Source organism: Physella acuta, unplaced genomic scaffold (genome assembly GCF_028476545.2).
Source record: "Physella acuta isolate Inbredline_101_S28 unplaced genomic scaffold, ASM2847654v3 ptg001183l, whole genome shotgun sequence".
Taxonomy (NCBI): Eukaryota; Metazoa; Mollusca; class Gastropoda; family Physidae; genus Physella; species Physella acuta.
The window spans coordinates 119,985-147,500 of record NW_026732700.1 but is presented as its reverse complement, the minus strand read 5'-3'; the positions used below and the strand labels follow the sequence as shown (position 1 = coordinate 147,500).

General features: G+C 41.4%; 2 protein-coding genes across 5 annotated transcripts in view; one reads left to right on the top strand and one right to left on the bottom strand.

Annotated features, from left to right (window-relative positions):
• LOC131956887 (angiotensin-converting enzyme) overlaps positions 1–20,013 on the top strand; it is a 111,617-nt gene extending 91,604 nt beyond the window's left edge. For all 4 annotated transcript variants that reach the window (XM_059321506.1, XM_059321509.1, XM_059321510.1 and 1 more), the window contains exons 2-12: positions 1,179–1,449; positions 6,023–6,183; positions 7,403–7,554; positions 9,983–10,218; positions 11,500–11,697; positions 12,070–12,337; positions 13,152–13,441; positions 14,574–14,718; positions 17,744–17,842; positions 18,796–18,918; positions 19,293–20,013. In XM_059321506.1, the coding sequence (XP_059177489.1) occupies positions 1,347–1,449; positions 6,023–6,183; positions 7,403–7,554; positions 9,983–10,218; positions 11,500–11,697; positions 12,070–12,337; positions 13,152–13,441; positions 14,574–14,718; positions 17,744–17,842; positions 18,796–18,918; positions 19,293–19,485 (1,968 nt within the window). In that variant the 5' untranslated portion in view covers positions 1,179–1,346 and the 3' untranslated portion in view covers positions 19,486–20,013. The remainder of the gene's footprint in view (positions 1–1,178; positions 1,450–6,022; positions 6,184–7,402; positions 7,555–9,982; positions 10,219–11,499; positions 11,698–12,069; positions 12,338–13,151; positions 13,442–14,573; positions 14,719–17,743; positions 17,843–18,795; positions 18,919–19,292) is intronic.
• A 520-nt stretch (positions 20,014–20,533) lies between these two features.
• LOC131956886 (uncharacterized) lies at positions 20,534–24,775 on the bottom strand. The gene is made up of 2 exons (XM_059321505.1): positions 24,598–24,775; positions 20,534–23,148 (listed from the first exon to the last, which is right to left on the bottom strand). The coding sequence occupies exon 2, from the start codon at positions 23,099–23,101 to the stop codon at positions 20,729–20,731; it is 2,373 nt and encodes a 790-aa protein (XP_059177488.1). The 5' UTR covers positions 23,102–23,148; positions 24,598–24,775; the 3' UTR covers positions 20,534–20,728.
• Positions 24,776–27,516: the final 2,741 nt, after the last annotated feature.

The following is a 27,516-nucleotide window of genomic DNA, read 5'->3' as shown; positions in this document are numbered from 1 at the left end:
CACAAGGGATTCTCACTACAAGCACGTTCGTGATCTACATCTTACATTTGACAAGCACGTTCGTGATCTACATCTCACATTTCGTACCTGATGACAAACTTTCAGTTGTCGTACCAAGTACATGTGAAACAATCAAACACAATAAAATATTCTGTTTCAACGTATCGCGTTAGTATGTGTCGTGTTGTGTTACAGCGTGAAGCAATTACCTGTTGTAAATGCCTCCATTATAGGGCTGGTAAGTAGGTCACCAACCAAATCTATGGCTCATGCAGGTTTTATTGAGCCGTAGAACTGGTTGGTGACCTACTTACCAGCCATGTTATTGTTGACATAGATAAAAATTGTGTTTTTCTCAATTTAGACTTCCAAGCGCCTGTAAAAGAAGAACAAACTATATATATATATATATATATATATATATATATATATATATATATATATATATATATATATATATATATATATATATATATATATATATATATATATATATTATATATATATATATATATATATATATATATATATATATATATATATATATATATATTAAGAAGTTTTGTCATAAAAGTTGCAAATGCAGTGAAGTCTAAAAATTTAATTTTTGGCGTTTAAGGCTACATTTCTATTATTTCCATCACGCCTAAATTATAACCTGGAGTTTCACTTTCGTAAATCAAACATTGATTGGCTGGACAGAAACTCTACGATCAACATTCTGAAAGCTCCACTGTGTCGTAATTTGTTTTCAAAACCTTGTGATAAAAATTTTTAAACATATTTATACTTTTTTTTAACTACATGACCTAGTTATGCCTTGTCTACTAACTTTTCCAGTGATAATTTTTTTTTTTAAATTGCTTCGGCTTTTTTTTTTTTTGTTAAAGTTACTGAAAATACAGAAAATACAAAATGCATCCAATCTTTCGTGAAGACCGACAAAACCTCAAAATAAGTCAAAATCACAATCTTTTTAATAACACCACACACATTTTTTTTTAAATTTTAATGGGCTTTTGAGATTCTTCTTTATGGTGTCCATTACAAAACCACACACAAATTTTATTTTTGTTTGAATTGTATACAAAAACTAAAAGATTGTAAGACAACTCTATTTATCGTAATTGATAATCTCCCCTTATGAACTCTAACAATGCTACCATTATATGTTTCAGATCAGGAAAAAGAGGAACACTGTGTGACATCACCACTGACATCACACGGCGCGAGGCATAAGGCAGAGTGGGGCACACGACACAGTGAGGTCAGAGGGCAGAGGTCGATGCCCTCCTAAGCGTGTCCAGACAGCCAATCGTCTTCCACCCGTCCGGAGCAGGTAGCCAATGAAAATCTTTATCTCGTCTCTCCTGCTGGTAGTGACGTCACTATGCCAGGAACCTGATGTGGAATTTTTGCTTGACGAATCACCGGAACTCTTCATTAGTAGTAAGTGATTCCTTTTATAATTAAAGTAATTAGAGTAGTCTTTAGGAATACAGAATTAATTGAATAAATAGTAGTATTCAATTAAATTATTAATAATTAGTAGCTTATTTTTAAGTATTATTTTTAAAATAACTAATTGCTCACACGAATTTTTAAATAATTATGGTAATTAGATAATTAATTGTTTTTGTAAGTAATTAAAGTAATTTTTGGGAATAGGCTTACATAATTAACACGCTCAATAGTAGTATTTAATTTAATTATTAGTTGTGATTAATTTTTATTTTAAAGCATTATGCATTTAAATTAATCATTACTATCATGCATTTTTAAATTATTGTCATTAGATAATTAATGTATGTTGTTAGTATTGTAAGTAATTATTTAATTACAGAATGGTTTAAATGAATTCAATTCTTCAATTATTTCTATATTGGTTTATTGGTTAATAATGTATTGACTAATTAGCTATAGTAAAAAGTGCTTGTTTAAATTTATATAAGGCACTCTTACATTAATCATAAACAAAAATTTGAAACAAAACGTTTAAATATTTTGTAATCATTAAAATAGCTGGAAGGCGAACCGATTTTTTTCTTTTTTTTTCACGGATTTGCTAACTCAAGCAACCTTTTAACTCTTCGTCAGAGTTCATGTTTCTTGACCTCGACATATGAAGTGATAGTGGGGTCAACACTATGCCCAGCCGCCTTAACTTTCTCTAACGCGAATTGGTTACCCTTCAGAGATAGATGGACAGGGACGGTCTACTGACTTAAACCCGGATTCGAACTCGAGACTTTCGGGTTAGCAGTGTAGCGTTCTATGCTAGGCCACTTCGTCCCCTAACCATAGCTTTGAACCTGACCCAAAACCCTTATCCTACTTCAAGTCCTTAACATAATATATAAACATTGAAATCCACGGAACAAATATCTCGATATAATATAAAGTTATATAGCTCTATCCGAGTTTTTATAAATCCAGAATTGTAGAGATATTTTCCGACCGAAAAGCGCGTCGCTACTGAAACATGTATCTTAATCAATAAAACGTTACAAGAAAACAATAGCCATTGTTTTTTATGGGTTGAAATTGTCCGTTTATTATACACGTGTGTATCTTCTTCGATAAAAATTTCCTAGAATTTTTTTTCTTAACATCCGATAAAAATTTGACGTAGCGTGGGTGTGTGGGTTTGACGGGCGGTAAAAATAGACGTGCTTTGAGGGTGGGTTTGATGGGCGGTTAAAATAGACGTGCTTTGAGGGTGAGTCTGATGGGCGGTTAAAATAGACGTGCTTTGAGGGTGGGTGTGTGGGTTTGATGGGCGGTTAAAATAGACGTGCTTTGAGTGTGGGTGTGTGAGTTTGATGGGCGGTTAAAATAGACGTGCTTTTAGGGTGTGTGGGTGTGTGTGTGGGTGTGTGGGTTTGATGGGCGGTTAAAATAGACGTACTTTGAGGGTGTGTGTGTGGGTGTAGGTTTGATGGGCGGTTAAAATAGACGTGCTTTGAGGGTGGGTGTGTGGGTGTGTGGGTGTGTGGGTTTGATGGGCGGTTGAAATAGACGTGCTTTGAGGGTGGGTGGGTGTGTGGGTGTGTGGGTTTGATGGGCGGTTAAAATAGACGTGCTTTGAGGGTGGGTGGGTGAGTTTGATGGGCGGTTAAAATAGACGTGCTTTGAGGGTGGGTGTGTGGGTGTGTGGGTTTGATGGGCGGTTAAAATAGACGTGCTTTGAGGGTGTGTGTGTGTGTGTTTGATGGGCGGTTAAAATAGACGTGCTTTGAGGGTGTGTGTGTGTGTGTGTTTGATGGGCGGTTAAAATAGACGTGCTTTGAGGGTGTGTGTGTGTGTTTGATGGGCGGTTAAAATAGACGTGCTTTGAGGGTGTGTGTGTGTGTGTTTGATGGGCGGTTAAAATAGACGTGCTTTGAGTGTGGGTCTGATGGGCGGTTAAAATAGGCGTGCTTTGAGGGTGTGTGTGTGTGTGGGTTTGATGGGCGGTTAAAATAGACGTGACGTGCTTTGAGCATGTGTGTGTGTGTGTGTTTGATGGGCGGTTAAAATAGACGTGCTTTGAGGGTGTGTGTGTGTGTGTTTGATGGGCGGTTAAAATAGACGTGCTTTGAGGGTGTGTGTGTGTGTGTTTGATGGGCGGTTAAAATAGACGTGCTTTGAGTGTGGGTCTGATGGGCGGTTAAAATAGACGTGACGTGCTTTGAGCATGGGTGTGTGGGTTTGATGGGCGTAAAAATAGACGTGCTTTGAGTGTGGGTGTGTGGGTTTGATGGGCGTAAAAATAGACGTGCTTTGAGTGTGGGTGTGTGGGTTTGATGGGCGTAAAAATAGACGTGCTTTGAGTGTGGGTGTGTGGGTTTGATGGGCGTAAAAATAGACGTGCTTTGAGTGTGGGTGTGTGGGTTTGATGGGCGTAAAAATAGACGTGCTTTGAGTGTGGGTTTGTGGGTTTGATGGGCGTAAAAATAGACGTGCTTTGAGTGTGGGTTTGTGGGTTTGATGGGCGTAAAAATAGACGTGCTTTGAGTATGGGTGTGTGGGTTTGATGGGCGGTTAAAATAGACGTGCTTTGAGCGTGAGTGTGTGGGGTTTATGGGCGGTTAAAATAGACGTGCTTTGAGCGTGGGTGGCAACCCGTGGGCGGGTTGTAGGACAACCTGTGACATGGATATCAGACAACCTCCTGTAGCGGGATGACAAATGAACGTCACCACCAACCAATAAATAAATATAAAAATCGCTGGATGTCAGAGCTTGTATAGTAAATTACATCGAGCTTCGTCTTTTATAGAGTCGTCAGTGAATCGTGATAGATAAAAAAGGGTTTTAGAAAAATGAAACGACAAGTATTTATTCTAAACAAATGCATATGTATAAGATATATGTGAGGTAGGCGGGGCAGGACAGGGGGGGGGGGGGACACGGGACGGAGACGGGGGAGGGGGTGAGTTAGCCTAAAGGTCCAGCTTGACCTAGTTATAAATGACGTAAACTTGCGTCATCACAAATCTCTTTACCCTAACCCTTAACCCAGGGCATCGTTTATAAACGATGTTACACTCCTAAGATGAAAGGGGGGAGGGTTCGGTGGTTTTGAGACAGATCTACCACCAGGAGTATAGGAATGGATAAAAAAATATGTCGAAAAGCGTTTGAATTTCAAACAGAAATTAACAATTTTGTCCACATGTCTAACATCCCATTGTTACCATGTCTAACATCACATTGTCCCCTGTCTAACATCACATTGTCCCCTGTCTAACATCATCTTGTCCCCATGTCTAACATCATCTTGTCCCCATGTCTAACATCACATTGTCCCCATGTCTAACATCACATTGTCCCCATGTCTAACATCACATTGTCCCCATGTCTAACATCACCTTGTCCCCATGTCTAACATCACATTGTCCCCATGTCTAACATCACATTGTCCCCCTAACATCCCTTTGTCCCCATGTCTAACATCACATTGTCCCCATGTCTAACATCACATTGTCCCCCTAACATCCCTTTGTCCCCATCTCTAACATCACCTTATCCCCATGTCTAACATCACCTTGTCGCCATGTCTAACATCATCTTGTCCCCATGTCTAACATCACATTGTCCCCATGTCTAACATCCCATTGTCCCCATGTCTAACATCACATTGTCCCCATGTCTAACATCCCATTGTCCCCATGTCTAACATCACATTGTCCCCATGTCTAACATCATCTTGTCCCCATGTCTAACATCACATTGTCCCCATGTCTAACATCACATTGTCCCCCTAACATCCCTTTGTCCCCATGTCTAACATCACATTGTCCCCATGACTAACATCATCTTGTCCCCATGTCTAACATCACATTGTCCCCATGACTAACATCATAAGGGGTCGGCGTGGTCGAGTCGGTAAAGCTCATGGTTGCTAAACCGAAAAGTCTCGAGTTCGAACCCTCGGGCAGATGAGGCTCGTTAGCTGGGGACAGCCACTCTTCTAGGAGAGACAACTCCAAAATTAAAACAACTGCTGCCTTGTAGTTTGTTCTTGGTTGGACAAAGGCTATGGAAGCAAATCCAAAAAGAAAAGCAGGCTGAAATCGGAGTCAATGGCCTCAATGGCGCATAACCAGTTGACACGTAACGCTTAATTGTGTTGGAGGCGTGGTCGAGTCGGCAAAAAGCTCATGGTTGATAAATTCGAACAAAGTCTCGAGTTCAAACCCACTGGCAGATAAATCTCGATCCCCTTCAACACTAATAATTAAGAACGAAGAAGAAGAAGAAGACTAACATCATCTTGTCCCCATGTCTAACATCACATTGTCCCCATGTCTAACATCATCTTGTCCCCATGTCTAACATCACATTGTCCCCATGTCTAACATCATCTTGTCCCCATGTCTAACATCATCTTGTCCCCATGTCTAACATCACATTGTCCCCATGTCTAACATCACATTGTCCCCATGTCTAACATCCCATTGTCCCCATGTCTAACATCACCTTGTCCCCTGTCTAACAGTTCAAAGTTTAACACCGTCTCCCCCCTCTACACCCTCAGACCCACATTCCATCAGATCTGGTGATGACATCTACTCACACGTTGCCTACGCTTCAGACTTCCTGCAAGTTGTCAACAATGAGCAGCGCCACTGGAGACAGAGTTCCGCGCTCGCTGACTGGAACTACAAGACCAACATCACAGACCACAACATGAAACAGGTACCTGGTCGGTCTCGCTCACCTTTGTGGGCTAATCTCTAGGCTGTGCTGGGGACACCTTATGGGTACCTGGTCGGTCAGGCTCACCTTTGTGGGCTAATCTCTAGACTACCTGGCTGTGGTGGGGACTTGATTGTTACCTGTGGACACCTTATGGTTACCTTATGTTATATGATGGTTACCTGTGGACACCTTATGGTTACCTTATGTTATATGATGGTTACCTGTGGACACCTTATGGTTACCTTATGTTATATGATGGTTACCTGGGGACACCTAATGGTTACCTTATGTTATATGATGGTTACCTGGAGAAACCTTATGGTTACCTTACGTTATATAATGGTTACCTGGGGACACATGATGGTTACCTTATGTTATATGATGGTTACCTGTGGACATATTATTTTATATGATGGTTAACTGTCTGTAATGGTTACTTGGGTGTTATCTGATGAGTAGCTGAATGGTAACCTATTGGTACCTGACAACCCTTGATAGAGATGACTGACGATTGTGAAGATGTCGCTGAGTCAACCTAGCAGATATGAGTACTTAGCATCATTTCGTACTACTTTTGAGAATTTACGCATTTCTGAAGGCTACATTAATGTAAATTGTCACTGGGAAGTTCTTCGATCAGCATGGAGTGTGTATTGTGTTGTCCAAAGTTGCCCTGTGTTGTCCAAACTTACCCTGTGTTGTCCAAAGTTGTCCTATGTTGCTTTGTGTAATCCAAAGTTGTCCGTTATCCAAATTGATCCGGTGTTGTCCTGTTGTCTAAAGTCGCCCTGTGTTGTCCAAAGTTGTCCAAATTTTTCCTCTGTTGTCCATATTACACCACTGGCACATGTCGTGTAGTCTTCACTTTCCTAACGAGGTCACTAAGTCCACCACAGGGTCATACACTGTCCGTTTTTCAAAATCTAATTTTTTACTAAATCCACCAGAATTAAAAAATAACGTTCACCACATATATAACAAAAGATAGAGTACAAAAACAAAACACCATTTTATTTTGTTGTGATGTTTTGTGTTGCAGAAAATGGGGTTACTAAAACAAAACACCATTTTATTTTGTTGTGATGTTTTATGTTGCAGAAAATGGGGGTACTAAAACAACACACAATTTTATTTTGTTGTGATGTTTTGTGTTGCAGAAAATGGGGTTACTAAAACAACACACAATTTTATTTTGTTGTGATGTTTTATGTTGCAGAAAATGGAGGTGTCCGGTCAGTTTGATGAATGGAGGAGGGGGAAAGTCCGAAGTGCCAAGAAATTTAATCTAAGAGCCTTGCCTGAAGATTTGAGAAGGCAGCTTTCAAAGTTTACACTGTCAGCAGAATCTGATGATAGTTCCATATCAGAGTGAGTGGGTTTTCTTGATTAGCCTCTGATAGTGAGTAATGTATGCATGAATAGAATGTATACTTAGTTTGTTTGGGGGTAAACTTCAGCAGATTGGCATGAATTTTAAGATTAGTCTATAAGAGTGAGTATTATGTGAGTAGGCGTTGTTTGAGATAACTGATTCCCCAGCGATTGTATTTAAATGTGTTTCTTGAAGATTAGTCCATATTCCACCTTGGCCTCCAGAGTTCCATATAAGTTTGAAATTTCTGTTGATTGAAAGATAGATTAGTTGGATGAGAAGATCAGAATTTTTCAGAGGCGGTGCGAGGGGGGGGGGGTGCGGACCGCACCGGGTGACACCATTTAGGGTGGTGACACCAAGGCAAAAAATAGCAAAATATATAGAGAAAAACTTGAGGAGGGGGGGGGGGGAGTGCAAATCGAAAATTTGAGGGGGGGGGGGGGTGCAAATCGAAAGTTTGAGGGGGTGGGGGTGCAAATCAAAAGTTTGAGGGGGGGTACAAATAAAAAATTTGAAAGCTTTTCCCCGGGAAGGGTCGCTACGCCTCTGGGAGTGACACCATTAAGTGCCGCACCGGGTGACACACGACCTCGCTACGCTACTGGAATTGTTATATTAGTAAATTAGAAATTAGAACACGTGGTCTTAAATTTTATATTATAAATTACATTTCCAAATAAGAAACAGGAAATATAAATAATTTAATCCCAGTCCTAAATAAAAACATAACCTAAACAGAATTTTAAATCAAACGTAACCGAAACCCAAAAGCCCAAAACAAACAGAAAACTTAATCCTAATCCTAAACCAGATAGATAGAACCGTTGTATCCCAACTACAAACCTGAAAACAAGGAGCTCTACCGTTTGCTATTCCGCTCTCGTCGATTCGTTCAATCAAGTCTGTCGTCCACAAAACCAGATTCTGATTGGCTGCTCCGGTCACGTGCTCAGAATGCAGAAATCACAGATCTGTCTTGTCTGCTGTTTAAAGCGACAATAACAAAACCCAAAATCCACAAATGTAAAACTCGCCTTCTGCGTCGGACATCCAAACTGTCGGCTTTTGAGAAATAATATTTCGACAGAAAATTGGGATTCATTTTTGGAAATTGAAAACTAAATTGCAACTTATCTGGGATATTTTGATAATAAAGGACGATGCTAAAAAAAACAACGAGGATGTGTACAAAAATGCCCTCTGATTTAGTAACTACTCAAATCCCTAAATGAAATCGTCGCATACTATATGTGTTGTGTGAAAACGTCACATACTTTAGTTATAGCTATGTGGAGAAGACACTTACTATAGTTTTATTTACGCGAAAACTTCACCAAGTTTAGCCATGCTAATATGACGACATCACAGAACTAAGTTCTGAGGAATCTCTCCTGTCCCGTGTACTTCACTAACATTGTTCGTTAAACAAAATAGTTAAAGATAACACAAGCCGTCCGTGCAAACTAACTAGACAGAAAGTGGTGAGGTTCGGTACCTCCAAAAAGGTTAAGAGCCACTGCTTTAAAAGTTAAATCTTCTTCTTCTTCGTTCTTAATTTTTAGTGTTGGAATGGATCGTGCCTTATCTCGAGACTTTTTTTTCGAATTTAACAACCTTGAGCTTTTACCAACTCGACCACGCCTCCAACACAATCTATGTATATAATTCTCTTCTGGGAGACGCTAGAAAACAAGCTGTAAACGCGCTCCCTACCACCCCCACCCCTACATGGTCTTAGTTAGCTGTGTTCACTCTAAATGTTTACAATCACAGCTGGGTTTAGTGACGACTATTAGGGGCAGATAATTTAGTTTGAAACGATTTTAAACGTAGGGGGGGGGGGTAACTAAGTGGAGTTTACTTTAACGGAGGGGGGGGAAGGAGGGGGGGGGGGGTTATCGTCCTTAACGAGCTACTTATAGTGTTTTAAAGAAATATTTTCAGTGGCAGCGTTGGTAGTGTCGAATTCACAAATAATGAATAACTGAAAAGTAGAAAACCAACTAAATAGCGGCGTATGTTATGCCGCGGGTCGGCTCGTTAAGTATACGTGTCCTGGTATGCGCCATTGAGGCCATTGACTCCGATTTCAGCCCGCTTTTCTTTTTGGATTTGCTGCCATAGCCTTTGTCCAACCAAAAATGAACAACAAGGGAGAAGTTGTTTCATTTTGGAGTTGTCTCTCCTAGAAGAGTGGCTGTCCCCAGATACCGAGCCTCATCTGACGAGGTTTCGAACTCGAGACTTTCCGGTTTAGCAGCCATGAGCTTTACCGACTCGACCACGCCGTCACCTAAATGTAAAAAAAAATGTATATATTATGTGAACGGAAGTGAATATAATTACACAATTTAACGCAAAAAAATAAAGCGAAATAATAAATTTGAAAAATTAAACCTGATTTATTTTTTTGACTATCAGACGCCAAGACTTCCTGGTGTCCACCATGGAAGGAATCTACGGCTCCACCCACGCGTGTCTGAGCAACGGCTCCTGCCTGGCTCTGGAGCCTGACCTCATCAACATCATCGCCAAGTCACGTGACCCCAACGTGCTGAAGGACGCCTGGGTCAGTTGGCGGAACAGCGTGGGTCCCTTGATCAAGCCTCATTTTACGGAGTTCGTTGACCTTCTGAATCAGGCAGCCGTTGAGAACGGTGAGTGACGTCATGACAAAATGGACACTGGTACCACTCTGCTAGTTTTTTTTATTATTACTGAGACGACTGTCTAATATATAATGCGTTTTGCTTTCAATAATCCTTACAAAAAGGGAATTAGTGTTTACGTGTGTGTTGATGGGGGGGGGGGGGGGAGCGGTGCGTTGGAGGTATTGTATGTCCACACTTGTCCGTTAGTTACATTATCGTTAAAAATCGTATTCGGTTAACCGGTCTTTAAGTTAAAAAACTACTTCAGCTCGTATGTTTTATTAGGTCTCTAAAATAACAAATCTTTGAAATAACAAGTCTTGGTTGCAATCTCCATATCTTTTAGTATTACGAGCGGGTGACAAAAATAGAGAACATAATTTTACATTCCAAATGTTCTACGTTAGAAAAAAGTTCTTAGTGAACAAAAAACTATCAGGGGCGTCACTAGGGCTGATGTCTCCTGGTTCGGTCCGCACCCCCGCCTTGTGACGCAACTCATTAACATATTTGACAGCAACTTCAATACAAGTGCAGTCTTAACGGCGAAAAAAAAACAATAGGTGAGAAAGAACCCCTAAAAGCTATTGATTGTTTTTCTCATCATGAATTAAATTTACGTAAATAGCAATCATGTGTGACGTCAACGGTAATTAGGCGAGACGTAAGCAGCTATGGAGTGTAACGTACCTTTACTAGAGATATTAAAGATAATTGAGATGTGGGAAAGGGACGAAAGGGACACAACCTATGTGATAACGTTAACGTCACAAGGGAAACAACTACTCCATCTATGTATCTTTAGCTACATTGTCGTTTCAAGTCGATGATTACCATTACTAAAAGTAATAAATAAATTAACGTTATTGGATTGCAGTCTTGTATAATATATAATTTTAGACATAATTAAAGATACCTGCGTATTTATTTTATTTCAATTTTTACTTTTGCTTTATAGTCAATATTCATAATATCTGCGCCTTTGCCCGTCCGCGTACAAGAAATAATAATATGGTCGTCAAAAAATATCTCAGTATTAGGAAGATTATATGTTGTTAGGATTTTAGGATAACAGCGTGGGTTGTTCAAAAAAAAAAAAAAAACAGCGTGGATTGTTCAAAATCTTTTTTTTTTTTAGTCTTCCAGGACTATCGTTCGAAATCGTTCTTAAAAAAAAAAGTTTCAGGCTTCCATGATTACAGCCAGTATAGGAAGAAATCTTTACTTTTTCTGCCTTTCAAGATTACAGCGAATATTGGAAGAAATCTTTATTCTTTCTATTTTCAGGTTTTCAGGATTACAGCGAATATTGGAAGAAATCTTTATTTTTTGAAACACCAGAGCTGGACTCTATGATACACAGACTGTGGCAAGACATCAAACCACTCTATCTGCAGCTTCACGCATACGTCAGGCGGAAGTTGAGGGAATATTACGGAAGTGACGTCGTTGGTTACGACGGCACCATCCCTGCACATCTTCTGGGTAACATTGGCTGATATATTAATTAATTCATACATTCCCTAGTAGAGTCTAAAAGTGTTACTTAACTTCCGATTCCGGTTACTTTCAGTGTCGATTTAATCTCACTTCCGGTTTCTTTATACTTTCACTTTTAGTTACAGTTTATACTTTTACTTTGAGTTGCAGTTTACTTTCACTTCCGTTTGCCGTCTACTTTCATTTTCGGTTTCAGTTTACTTTCTTTTTCGGTTACAGTTTACTTTCACTTCCCGTTATTGTTTACCTTTATTTCCGGTGTCAGTTTTACTCCCACTTCCGGTTACAGTTTACTTTCATTTTCGGTTACAGTTTACTCCGACTTCCGGTTTAATCTACTTTCACTTCCGGTTTCAGGCAACATGTGGGCCCAACACTGGACGAACATTATGGAGATCGTCAGCCCCTACCCCGAACAGGACCAGCAGAGCAAGGTCGAGGCCAGGCTCAAGGCCAAGGTCGACGTCCAGGGCATCTTCCGGTTAGCCGACGGCTTCTACACATCCATGGGGCTGTCTCCCATGACAAGGACCTTCTGGGAGAAGTCCATGTTCAAGAGACCCAAGGACAGAGAAGTCGTCTGTCATGCGTCTGCTTTTGATATGTTTTACCCGGGGGATTTTAGGTCAGTTTGGTACTCTGTTGGTGGTTGGCTGTTGGTTGTAGGATGTTGGTGGTTGGCTGTTGGTTGTGGGTGAGTGGTCGTGGGTGGTTGGTTGTTGGTGGGTGGTTTTTGGGGGTTGGTTGTTGGTGGTTGGTTGTTGGTGGTTGGCTGTTGGTGGTTGGTTGTTGGTGGGTGGTTTTTGGGGGTTGGTTGTTGGTGGTTGATGGGTGGTTGGCTGTTGGTGGTTGGCTGTTGGTGGTTGGTGGTTGGGGGGTTGGTGGTTGGTTGTGGGTGAGTGGTTGTGGGTGGTTGGAGGTTGGTTGGTGGTGGTTGTTGGTGGTTGGTGGGTGGTTGGTTGTTGGTTGGTGTTGGGTGGTTGGTTGTTTGTGGTTAGTCGTTGGTTAGCTGTTGGGAGTTGTTTCTTGCTGATTTGATATTTGCTGGCTGTTGTTAGTGGTTAGTGATCGGCTGTTATTGGTTGGTTGTTAGTGGTTATGTGTTGATGGTTGGATGGTTGTGGTTACTCTGACCTCGGCATTTAAATAGACAGTGTATTCAGTTTTATTACCAGCCATCTTCTCATTCCCTAACGTGAGTTATAAACTAATCAAATCTGAATGTAAATAGATGTCTAATAGACTCAAGTCTGAGAAGCTAACTCAACTTATTTGGAGTGGCTGTCATGAGCTAAACCTCGACTCATAAAACAGTCTTGGTTCTTATATAGGCTTAACATAAATCAGAACACTTTTTGTATTTTCTTGTATTTTGTCCCTCTTGTATACAATTTGCTATGAAAAACCTTAACATTTACGTATCAACGTCTCCTCTCCAGAATTAAAATGTGCTCGCAGGTGACCTTTGACACCTTCCGGACAGTCCACCACGAGATGGGTCACATCGAGTACTTCATGGCCTACGCTGACCAGCCGTCCATCTTCAGGGAAGGGGCCAACGCGGCCTTCCACGAAGCGGTGGGGGACACGATCCAGCTATCCGTGCTGTCCAGCAGCCATCTCAAGGGGCTGGGTCTGCTAGAGGATGACGAGGAGATTGTCGACGACAAACCCACCCGCGCCGGGAGATTACGGCGGAGGAAGCTGACAAAACACAGCACGGAATACAGTGAGCGCTAAATATAATTTTATTTCTCTATTTGAAGACAAAACACAGCACGGAATACAGTGAGCGCTAAATACAATTTTATTTCTCTATTTGAAGACAAAACACAGCACGGAATACAGTGAGCGCTAAATACAATTTTATTTCTCTATTTGAAGACAAAACACAGCACGGAATACAGTGAGCGCTAAATACAATTTTATTTCTCTATTTGAAGACAAAACACAGCACGGAATACAGTGAGCGCTAAATACAATTTTATTTCTCTATTTGAAGACAAAACACAGCACAGAATACAGTGAGCGCTAAATACAATTTTATTTCTCTATTTGAAGACAAAACACAGCACAGAATACAGTGAGCGCTGAATACAATTTTATTTCTCTATTTGAAGACAAAACACAGCACAGAATACAGTGAGCGCTAAATACCATCTCTATTTGAAGACAAAATAAACCGGCAGTGATCTCCCCTAAACTTTCTCGAATATTCTAATATAACACTACGGGGTATGGCAACTCGGGACATAGACAATATTTTAAATCCATTTTTAATCACTTAAACTTTTTATAATAGAATAGAATCTTGTAAAAAAAAAGAATTGCACACCAAGTGAACGCCAAATAAAATGTGCATAATAGTGCGGGATATTATTAGTACTTTATAAATTCACATCCGTTTTTTTTTTGAGAAATCGGAAATAGCGTAAATTACTACTTCCGGTCAATGGAAATTATTCAGAATTTAATAGAAGGCAGAGAATTAGAACTTTTACTTACATTTGAAATTTCATTTATCTATCTGAAATAGTACTCAAGTTATAGGCTTTTAAAAAATTCAAAGTAGAAAAAGTTCCACTTACGGTTATCGGAAATCGCTCAAAAGTTGATACGGATCTACGATCTATATGAAATTTCATCAACTTAGCTGTAATAAAACATTACATTTATTAAACTAATTCTAATCGAATAACAAAATATTGAAATATAAATGTTAGTGGCTCTTTAAAAACTTGGAAATTTTGTAAATTGTAACTTTTGTCTCTTCCGTCCTTTATTTTAATAAAGACCTCAGGGGTAAGTGCCATTATGTTTCGTCTTTAATTAAGCCCCAACTTTTATATTCCTCTATACAGGATCAACAATAAACAACCTATTAAGTATGGCCCTGGAAAAACTGGCGTTCATACCATTCGGCCTTCTCGTTGACAAATGGCGGTGGGCTGTTTTGAGAGGGGACATAACTCCTTATGAATTCAACAAAAAATGGTGGGAAATGAGGTAAGGCTTCGATGTAATCAAATTGTATTTATTTTGTTAAATAAGTTTTTAGCACAACAGACAGGGTTGTTGATTTTAATTTTTTAAATTAAAATCTTGTGCAACTTTAATTATATCAAACTGCTCTTGATGATGTAAAACAGTGAACGATTATAGTTGATGATAACTTTAAGATGTAATGGATACAGAACGGGATTAATCTTCGCCTTATTCATTTTCTTCTCCTGAAACAAAAAGTATTAGAGAGTAAAATAATAAGCACGTGTAAATTTTATATATATATATATATATATATATATATATATATATATATATATATATATATATATATATATATATATATATATATATATATATATATATATATATATATATATATATATATATATATATAATGCGAAATATGTATGAAAATAAATACACAATAGCACCGATTAGAGTTGGTACAGCTTTCCCCCTCTACACCCACTCTAGCTACCCCACCCCTACCACTAGCTACAAACGAGTACAGGTGAGCACTCTCTACCCGACCACTCACCCACAGCATTACCGAACGTGCACAAGCCTACACCCGTGGGCGCGAGCGTTAACCAAATACAATCTATCGATTCACCCCACGGCCGTCCGCGTCCCGGGGAGTAAATTGGAGACCGTCCATCATACAGACAAATAAAGCTGACACGCGCGCCGAGAGCATACAATAGCCGGCCGGGACCGGACGCTCACCTGTGCCAAATGAACCGGTTGCCGGTTATTAATTTAGGGACTGAAATTATGAATTTTAAACAAGTGTAAAATAATGAACTTTTTCGGAAATATGATTTGGGTTTATTGTGGATATATTAACAAAAATAGGTACAAAATGCCATAAGCAAATAGTTTTAAAACAAAATAAAATAATATTCACTTTTGTTTTTAAATACCAAATAAAAAAAAACTAATACTAAAACATTAACCCTATAAAACTAATCGACGAGAATATCGATTCGGGTTCCTTAAAATATGATTTTGGGTAAGTTATAATTACATTTCTTACGATAATATTTTTTTTTGCTGGGGGGGGGGGCGTGGCAAATAGCTATAGAGCTAGACTGCTAACCTGAAAGTTGAGTTCGAATCCGGGTTTAAATCAGTAGAACGTCCCTGTGTCCATCTAGCTCTGATGGGTACATAAGAGAAGCATTAGAGAAACAAAGGCGGCTGGGCATAGTGCTGACCACACTATCCCTCTGTATGCCGAGGTCATTGAAATAGATTAACTCTACTTCATCTGTCCCATGTGTCTTGGGCACCAACGGGGAAAGAAGATGAAGCAATGTCAGCCCAATGTTGAATACAATTCGAACCCACAATCCCACAATCCCACAATCCCACAGTCACGCAATCCCACAATCCCACAATCCCACAGTCCCACAATACCACAGTCCCACAATCCCACAGTCCCACTGTCCCACAATCCCACAGTCCCACAATCCCACAATCCCACGATCCCACAGTCCCACAGTCCCACAATCCCACAATCCCACAGTCCCACAGTCCCACAATCCCACAGTCCCACAATCCCACAGTCCCACAATCCTCCAATCCCACAATCCTTAGCCACATTCCTTGTATAAAACAGCCTGGATAACAACACAAAGGGTTGCACTCGTTGATGACTCCCTCGGCATGGTCAAGAAGTAGAGCGCTCGTCTGCTAACTCGAACATTTCGAGTTCGGTTCTCGTACTTGCTTATCTTGAACATCCCTGAGTCCATCCTTATTAACCGTCATCATCTTCATCATTCCTTTGTGGCCCCTGGGAAGCAAAGGGCTGCAACTACACATTTCCAGCGGACTCGGTTTTGGGCTGCTCCCTTAATCTGTGCCCATGTGAGCCCAGCTGTTTTCGCCTTTTCTTCAACCGTTCTTTTCCATGTTTTCCATGGTTAACCGTAGGGAAACTAATTTGCATTTGCCTACATATCCCTTGGTCTCAAAAACAGGTGAACTCTACTTCATCTGCCCAGTTAACTGTCGTCCAGAAGGCGTACTTAGTCATGTTGTAGTCAGTACCTTTAACCAGGGGCGTAGCGAGGGGGGGGGGGGTGCGGACCGCACTGGGTTACACCATTTAGGGGGTGACACCAAGGCAAAAAATAGCAAAATATATAGAGAAAAACTTGAGGGGGGGGTGCAAATCGAAAGTTTGAGGGGGAGGGGGTGCAAATCGAAAACTTGAGTGGGGGGGGGGGGGTGCAAATCGAAAGTTTGACGGGGGGGGGGAGGGGGGTGCAAATCGAAAACTTGAAAGTTTGTCCCCGGGAAGGGTCGCTACGCCTCTGGGGGGTGACACCATTAAGAGCCGCACCGGGTGACACCCGACCTCGCTACGCCACTGCCTTTAACGTAACCACCTGTTTAAGTTAGTCTATGTAAACTGATACGCAATTTCATACGCCATTGTTAACATGTAAATTATTCCACGCAGTAAAAGCTGATCAAATATTATTGAACACTATTGATTTTTTGCCTCTAGAGCAATTATTCACCGCTGACTCTTGTCATTAGCTAGATGGTCGCGTTTGAATCAGCCACAAACTGTCAACTATGTTAAATTTTAATCTAACTCAAACCATAACCCTAACTAAGTAACCAGAATTACGCTCTAATTTCTGACATGTCCTAAATGACTTACAATGTATGTTCATTAAAGGTATTACGTTAAATTAGAAGTTAAACTAAACAAGGTATCTAGAGCATTATCGCGTCATTAAATGCAAAGACGTAGCGAGGGGGGGGGGGGGGGAGGCGGGGGGGGGGGGGGGGGACATATGTCCCAGGGCGCCGACCTTAGGGGGCGTGAAAATGGGTTGGAAAAACAAATTGAAAGTTTGAGGGGGGGTGCAAATTTGAAAGTTTGAGGGGGGGGGGGGGGGTGCACATCAAAATTTTGATGGGGGTGGGGTGCAAATTGAAAGTTTGTCCCCGGGCGCCGGGAAGGGTCGCTACGCCTCTGATTAAATGTCACCCATTTTACCTCCAGGCTGAAGTACCAAGGTGTGACGTCACCGGTTGAAAGATCAGAAGACTATTTCGATCCCGGGGCCAAATATCACGTGTGCAGTAACTCCGCCTACATTAGGTGAGTGACAGTTCCAAAATCAGGTCGATTGTAGTTTTAAATCTCCCCATTACATCTCCCTCTTTCTCCCCACTAAACCTCCTCACTAAAGCTCCCCACTAAACCTCCCCACTAAAGCTCCCCACTAAACCTCCCCATATCTGTCCAACTAAACCTCCCCATATCTCCCATACCAAACCTCCCCACTAAACCTCCCCATATTTATCCACTAAATCTCCCCATATCTCAGCACCAAACTTCCCCACTAAACTTCCCATATCTCCCTAACTAAACCTCCCCATACCTTTCCACTAAACCTCCCCATATCTTCCCAACTAAACCTCCCAATATCTCCCCACTGAACCTCCCCACTAAACCTTACCATAACTTCCTACTATACCTTCCAATACCTCCCATCTATACATCCCCATATCTCCCCAACTAATCCTCCCCACTTCTCCCCACTAAACCTTCTCATATATCCCCACTAAACCTCCCCACTAAACCTCCCCATATCTCCCCAAACTAAACCTCCACATATCTCCCCAACTATACCTCCCAAACTAAACCTCCCCACTTCTCCCAACTAAACCTCCCCATATCTCTCCAAATAAACATCCCCATATCTCCCCAACTAAACCTCCCGAACTAAACCTCCCCATATCTCACCAACTAAACCTCCCCATATCTCTCCAAATAAACATCCCCATATCTCCCCAACTAAACCTCCTCATATCTCCCCACTAAATCTCCCCACTAAACCTCCCCATATCTCCCCAACTAAATCTTCCCATATTTCCCCCAAAAACTCCCCATATCTCCCCAAATAAACCTCCCCATATCTCCCCAACTAAACCTCCCCAAACTAAACCTCCCCATATCTCCCCAACTAAACCTCCACATATCTCTCCAAAAAACATCCCCATATCTCCCCAACTGAACTTCCCCGACTAAACCTCCCCATATCTCCCCAGTTACTTCATCAGCTACATCCAGCAGTTCCAAATGTACCAGGCACTGTGTGAGGTCAGTGGTCACGTGGGAGAGCTCCACCAATGTGACTTCTACGGCTCTAAGGATGCTGGGAAAAAACTCAAGTGAGTTCAGTCCCTTTGGTACTCGATAAAACTTAGAAAACATTATTTATCCTTCTAAAACTAGGTTCTAATTTCTTTTTATGACGCTTCTGTTGTCCACTGACGTAAACATTTTTGTTTTAAATTCTAACTTTTGAAATAAAAATTAATGTAATGCAAATCACCTTTATGTACCACAAATAGCGCTGCGCCAAATTCAAATACTAATGGTGTATAAGCCTTAAAATAACCACATCAATAAAAAAAAACCACACTAAATTAAATGACGCATCAACTTAACGAGACATTTATTTTTACGAGCCCTACCTTATTGATCATTATCAGTCATATCTTAATTAGGCCTAACGTCATGGTTCATTGTGGTCCATCCCCAGGCACATGCTTAGCCTCGGTTCCAGCATACCATGGCAGGAGCAGCTCTCCTACCTGACCGGAAACAGTCAGGTGACAGCCGACGCCATCTTAGAATACTTCCACCCCCTCCACGATTGGTTGGAGACAGATAACAGACTACATCAGGAGAAGGTCGGCTGGAGGGGCGCCACCGTCAACTGGGGCCGGAGCTAATTAATTAGCGCTTAATTAAAAACTGTATTATTATTATTATTTATTTACACTGAGAGTTCCATTGGTTAGGATGGTGATATTGTTGCTCAACATACCACGCCATATTAACCAGTTTTCGTTTTATTCGAATTTTTTAAAAACTGGTGTCCTTTTTGTCATAATTTTTTTGTTTTCATTTCATTTTATTGTTTTTTGTATTTTTGTTGGATTCTGGTGCTTGTTTATGTTGTTTTTTTCTAATTTGTTTTTTATTTTGGTGGTAGCTACGATGTCTCGTTTTGTCGGTTTGTATTTTAATTTTTGTATTGCTTCACTTTATATAATGATTTGATTTACATTTCAAACAATTGCCTCGCTTTTTAAATTTTAATTTTGATGTTTTTGAAATTTACTTTTACTTTAAAAATCAAAATTTATAAATTTAAATGACAAAGTAAATAGATTGTCTATTTAAAAAAATAAAATGCAATGATCGAACCCTTTAAAAATTCAAATATTATAGATGGAATAAATAAAATTGAGGCCACTTATGGGCAGACTTCGTCTTTCAAATGCCAGCATTTTTGTTGTGATTTCTAGTCTGTTGTTTTACTTTCTCTTAGTACAGGCAAGGTCAACTGACGCTGTAAATTACATGTCTGCTGAGGCTTAATTCCCCCCCCCCCCCCCCAAAAGTTTTCGTATACGGAGGACGAAATATTGCAATGGTGCGTAAAATCAAAAAATAAATTTCGACAAATCGAGGATTTACGCCTTTCTTAGTCAGAAAACCCCAATTTGAAAACAAAAGGCAACACTAGTAGCACAGTGACCTGTCCTATGCCGAGCATGGAGATTATCTTAGCTATGAGTCCACCAAGATTCTATTTAAAAATAGGTAATGAATAAATAAGCGTCTGTAAATCAGTGAAATAAAAGTGATTTAATATTTATGTTGTCGAAATGTGTGCCCTATGTAATTAGGCATATACCCAAACGGACGTTTACATTTTTATAAAAAATGTTCTCTAAATTAGTCAGCCGATTCAAATACAAATTTAAATCGAACAAATCTTAGATTATTTTATTGGTTAGTTGTTACATGTTTAAAATACATTCACTCTGACGATTGGCCAGCTAAGTCACACATCTGAGCTCTGATTGGCTGGCGAACACACCTTAGTTCTGATTGGATGATCAAGACCAGTAACACTGCAAGATCTTCCTGCAAACACTTCCACGCAAGAGCTCTCAATGTTCGCCACTACCTATACACGTAGCACCAGTCGCGATTTTTCAGCGGCGAGCATTTATTTTTTGGGCGGGCGGGATTGTTGCTCAAACTGAGGACATCTGTCTCGGTGTTTTCGCCCAGCACGCTGCGATAAATGTCCAGACAGCGAACTGTTTGTCGGTAGGACGGTGTACGTTGGAAGGGGTTTCTGAACTTCTCGAAGGGGGTGAAGCAGAGTCGCTTGCGGGTGTCACACGTGCCAAGACAGCAGGGTAGGGTCAGGCTGGGGATGAAGCAGGTCGGGAAGAAGTTTTTGGTGCTCGTTTCTGTGGTATAGAACTCGGTCGACTTGTCCGCGAGTTCTTTGGGCTCCGTGTTGGTGTACTTGGATGACGTGTCGGTGACGTCAGTTCCGGTGGATTGGTTGGAGACCTGGACGTCGACCTGGGTGAACTTGTCCACCATGATGGGAGCTGTGAGGGTCGACTGGGTGTAGGTCTCCACAGTTTTCACCACGACGTGTTGGTAGGTGGGGTAGTTGGGGGACGGGATGCTGACCTTGTTGTGTTCTTCATCCTCTGGGATTCTGAACTCGATAGAGTGCCTGGGCGTGGCGGCCTTTGACCTTGGTATTGGGGGAGACGGAGGTCTGAACTCGATAGAGTGCTTGGGTGTGGAGAGCTTCGACGTTGGTAGTGGTGGGGACGGGGGTCTCAGGCTGTTGTAGCTGTTCTGAGGTGTGCTCTTTGGGTTGGTTTTTCCCTTTGGAGGTGTGTGAAATGAGTTTTCCGGGTCGTGTTTTTCTGGTTCTTCCTTAAGCGTTTTAAAACTTGATGTCCCGTATTTCGGGAAGTTGTAACTGGGGCGTGTGTAAGGTTTAGGGTCTGAGCCGGTAGAGCTGCAGCTTGTCCATGATGTGCCACACAACGGGTCGTGGCCCACACAGGTACTGCGGCAGGGGTCGAAGCAGCTGGTGTAGCGGACATAAGTATGGCACACCGGGTTGGTCAGCGAGTACTTGAGACAGCAGGCCCCGGGTTGGCAGAAGGAATGACCGCAGGATGGACGACGTCTGGGAAAACTCTGGAATCTGGAACAAGACGACTGGGTTCGTGACGACAACCGGAGCAGGCTCCCGCAGACCGGACGGCAGATGTACGGGAGGTTCCATTTGGAGCCTGACACGCAGATCGGCGCGTAAGAATATCTTTCGAGCGACAGGCTTAAATTGGGTAGACAGCTGCTGTAGCTAGGCTCTGGGAATCTCGATATTAAAGCAGACTTGTCTAGCATCGCGGTTTTGTCTTCTATGGTTTCAGGCTTGACGCAGAAAGACTTTGGGAGGTGGTCTTCTAGACAACTGCTATCCGTGGACGAACGGGACGGAACTTTCTTATCTACTTCTGATTCTTTCTTCTCGCTGTTGTCGGCGTTCTTTGATTGGTTAATCCGGCTGGGTTTGCTTCCACACCAAGTATTTTCTGAACAGCTATCAAGAAATGGATTCGTCTGCCTAGGTTTCGCACAATGGTCTGCATCAGAATGAAATTCATTTTGTTTTTTATTTCTTACACAATCGTCACTGTTATATGGAGATTCACGTACATTCACATTGTTTCCGCAGATCTCAACCTTATAACACATCTGGTGTTGTTCTTTATGTAAAAGATCTTCCTGACCGGAACACTGTTTGTGTGTTTGACGTGTTGAACTTTTCTCTGCAGTACATTGGTGATTTTCCAGTTGCCTGTTTTCGACGTATTTACTATGATCGTGATCTGATTTCAAATCTAAACAGCCGTCGCTAATCTCTTCAGGGCTGTAACATCGCTTCAGTGAACACTTTCCGCAAACATCAGACCGGCAAACATCAGACCGGCAAACATCAGACCGGCAAACATCAGACCTGCAAACATCAGACCGGCAAACTTCAGACCGGCAAACATCAGACCGGCAAACATCAGACCGGCCAACATCAGACCGGCAAACATCAGACCGGCAAACATCAGACCGGCAAACATCAGACCGGCAAACATCAGACCGGCAAACATCAGACCGGCAAACATCAGACCGGCAAACATCAGACCGGCAAACATCAGACCGGAAAACATCAGACCGGCAAACTTCAGACCGGCAAACATCAGACCGGCAGTTGTGTTCATGGTGCTGGAAGCCGGACGCTGATTCCCCTGGGGTGTGGTCAGAGACCTGGTGACGTTTGGTTCCAGGGACGAGCCTGCAGTGGGGTACGTGGCGAGATGGGCACGTCATGACGCGGCTGGAGTTCCAGGAACACTTCCGGCAGCGGGCAGAGCTCTCGTCAGAAGAGGAGGAGGACGCGCCAGAGCTGGAGTCATAGCTACAGGCAGACGTCAGCCTAGAGTGGGGAGCACTCGCTCGCATGGTGCAGATGGTGGCTGATGTCAAGGTCAGATTTCTTCATCTAGTCTCTGGGGAGATAAACATACAAGTCTCTGGGGAGATAAACATACAAGTCTCTAGGGAGATAAACATACAAGTCTCTGGGGAGATAAACATACAAGTCTCTGGGGAGATAAACATACAAGTCTCTGGGGAGATAAACATACAAGTCTCTGGGGAGATAAACATACAAGTCTCTGGGGAGATAAACATACAAGTCTCTGGGGAGATAAACATACAGGTCAACCAGAGTTTAGCGGCGTGAATTTATAGCAGGGGAATAACGTTAATTCAACTTACGATGAATTAAATACTTAGATAATCGGCTAAATCAGCCGGTTTGATGCGTGTACCTATGGACTTATTATTTGTTTGTTTATGTTTCTAGATCTGTCTTGACAAACTTTTGCAATGCAAGTTGTTTCGCATCAGACATTTTCTAGTGCGTTGTTTAAAGACTTTGGTTAAGTGCGGATTAAATTAGACATGCGGCCGATTATCTTGGATTAAGCCTAGATTAAATTAGCCACGAAGTCTCGTATAATCTTAGATTATACCTAGAGAAAGTTAGCCATGCATCTCATATACCCTAAGCCCGCAGTAAACAATGTAAGGGTCTACCCTTCTTAGACACCACGGTCCACATTGCAGGTGGAGTAGAGTTGGTCAGTTTACTTGATTTCAGCCTCAACATTGTATGTGGGATATTTTACCAGCATTTCAGTTTCAGGGCTAGGATTAGTTTGGGGTGAGGGCTATGGTTGGGGTTAGGTCTAGGGTTGGGTTTAGGGTTGGGTTGTGCTTGGCTATGTTAATGATACTAGCATCAATATAGAATAACGCGTCCTATCGCCTCTCTTATAACTAACCTCTGTTACGCGAAAGATGGAACTGTCAGGAATATTCTAAAACAATAACTGACTATATAAGGCAGCCTGCGCTGACAATGACGAAGTTCATATTTTTATCAGCCAATGAACGAGACAGTAAGTTCCCCGTCCCTCGACCATACTTCTTTAAGTCTATAAAACATTATTCAATGTTCTCATACAAAAAATTGGAACTTTAACCGAGGTGTTCATAATAGGGCAACGGTTATAAAATAAACGATGTATACTTGAGTCAGCTCTTATCGGTATCGATGATAGACAGTGCCGTCACCAGGTTATTTAGCGCCCTAGGCAAAACTTATTAAAAGCGCCGCCCCCCCTCGCAATTTATTTCGTGCCCCCGTATTATCAGAGGCGTAGCGACCCTTCCCGGTGGCGGGAACAAACTTTCGATTTGCACTCCCCCTCCTCAAACTTTCGATTTCCCCCCCCCCCCCCTCAAACGTTTTGTTTTTCCAACCCATTTTGGCGCCCCCCTACGGACAGCGCCCTATGCGGCCGCCTAGTTTGCCTTACCTGTAGCGCCGGCCCTGATGATAGATCTAGATCTACATGCTATTCGTGACACACACACACAAAGAAACTTACAATGCTGACCATTTTTTTCAATCCTAATGTTATCCGTAATCAATTATCTTTCAACATAACCTAAGGCTCTAATCTAAGGTTAATGCCCAGGGATTTTCTTCCTGATGTTTCTATCTGTCCTTTATTGCTTAATCCCTGTCCATAGTAGTGTAGTGGCGAGTGTGATGTTTCCTTCCCACTGGATGTAAACAAAGTGGATATTTCAGAATACGGAAGTCTGGCTTTATTCCAGACGGCCCGCACCGGTGCGCATTGGTGCGGCGTGCACCATTTAAATGCGCGCACGTTTTGTTTTCTTACGAACTTTTATTTAATCTGTTCTTTTCTCTTGACTGTTGTCTTATGGGTCGAACAACGTTATTACAGCATCTTCTACCGACTTGATTTGTTTCAAACTTGCGACGCGTGCCAAGAACTGATAACAATGTAATGCGACATAGACTTTATCATTGATGTTGAATTGATTTTTTTTAAAGTAATTAAAGATTGCTATACATTTACTAATATTATCTCGCTATTAACACAATTCAATGTAAGATTTATCAATTAATAAAGTATTCAATATTTTACCAAGGGTGTAATATGTTCAAATGATAAAAACAAAATAAAAATAAAACAAAGGCTGTTAACTAGCACCAGTAGAAGTAATGCTACCAAAACCGTCTCTCCATCACCATTCGCGCTTATATAGCGTTGGTGTCGTTCAGAGCGTCTTATTTTCATTTTATTTCCAGGCTATGAAATGCAATTAAAAAGCGTTATTATAATTATATTGTATTATTAGTTCATTTTTTAACAAGCACCAAAAGTGTTTGGGCAGAAATCTTGGAGGTAACAACCACAATAATTTGTTTCTTCTAGCTGTTGATGCTAATTCTGGAGTTTCAAACCTTCTTTCTTCAAATAAATCTTAATTTTCTCGAGCAAACTACATTTTCACTTCTAGTCAACGATTAGTAAGCTAATCGATAATTAAATTCTAATTTTAGTTAATCATATTTTTTTTGCATCATTCATTCGAACAATTTTTCTTCACATACTTTTTCAAAAATGTTTTTTTTTACATTTTCAACCATTTTCGACACTGACAAATTCAACTTGTCAAATAAATGTAACTCTCACGAATCGCATTAGAGTATTTACTATTGTTTGTTTACAAGACACAGCAGTGTGTTAGGTTCTTATTTTGTATGAACTCTACTCAAATAAAAAAGCCGTTCTTAACCTTAGATTCGTACAAACATTAACGTCTACAAACACAAGTAATTTATTTTTTTATCAACAGAAACACAATATGGTAGTGAAATAATTTTATTATGACGACAGTTCAATGATAAAATGAAATTAAATGCGACACAAATGAAGGGAAATAAATTCAGGCGATGTATTAATGTTAACTTTATACGTCCAGTCTACCGTCAGGACACATCAAGAAATGTGTGTCACAACACGTTCAGTCATCAATGTCAACACACGTGCAGTCACATGACTTAGTGTATCATGTATCCACATTCTCCAGACTTTATAAGTCAAGATTATTCTGACATCAGATTTTTAATATGGCCACGTACTCTTATCCATTTACTACAAATGCAAGAATCAAATGTTTGATAAAATGTGTAGTTGTTTAAATTCTACCAGAAAAAAATATGGAAAAAGTAATGTTTCATAAATATGCCAGATTATGATTGTCTGTTGTTTGAGGCATTTCTATCATTACTAGATATGACGTCACCGACTTGTGTGGTATTTGGTTCTCTAGTTTCCCCAACCCCACCACTGGCCGTTACACCCAATCTCTCGTCTGATTGCGTGTTTGTGGTACCGCTTCCAGCGTCTGTAGATGTTTGATCCGGCCCGTCGTTCTGGTCCCCATCCTGGAAGTTTGTGTCTTTAGAGAACGGCGGGACCTTGCAGACGACAGGATTGAGTTTACTGACGGCAGCGGAAGTGTCGAGTCTACAACTGTCTGTGACAGACGCGTGTTGGTCCTCAGATGTCAGACAGGAAAGTTTACCTGCGGAAGCGTCATACGACTCCTGATGACCTACCTGATCAACATTTACCTCGTGTGTGTCTGCCTGTGCTTGTGCCAACGGTCCGGCACTGAACTGGCAGTGAGAAATATTCAGCTGGTCAACAAGCGTCTCTACGTCTTCACCGTCTGAGATGACGTCATCAAAAGTCACGTGTAGCCCGTGTTTTGACACCGCCTCACTGCTTGCACGAGACGCTCTCAGCGACGATGGGAGCTTCCCCTGGCTGCCGCCTTGGTCAGAGTTCCTCGCGTCTCCATGACAACCGTCCTCGACGTAACTTTCCCCTGAAACGCAGGACATGTTAATGTTTTCTTTTGGGTTAACCGTGACCGGCCTGGAGTTAGCCGTGACCGGCCTAGATTTAGCCGTGACCGGCCTAGACTTAGCTGTGCCCGGTCTGGCCGTTGCCGGCCTGGCCGTCTTGGTTTTGATGCCCTGTTTCGTCCTGTTCCCCTGTTCTCCGCCCTGATCTTTCGCTGCTCTATTTTGACGGTGTTTGGGTTTTTCCTTACAACTCTCGGTAACTGCAGCATTGGGATTATTGTGTACTGTCGTCTCATTTTGTGTGGGGGCAGATAGTGAGGGTTTTCCATCCACAAGTGTATGCATGCTCCTATTTGCCTCTACATGTGAATCTTTCTTCTTGACAAATGTCACAACGGCACAATTCAGTACAGATTTTATCTCCTTAGTGTGTTTTTTAGTGGGTTTTGAACAGGAGTCCTTTGTTGAATTTTCTATTGGCGGCGCGGTGGGATGTACAGGATGCGATGGAGGTTTCTTTAAGACTTTGTTGGGAGGGTTCTTGTGATTTTTAGAAGCTTGATGTGTAGAACTTGAATTAGTGCTCACGTTTGAAGACAGAGGCTTGTTTCTACTT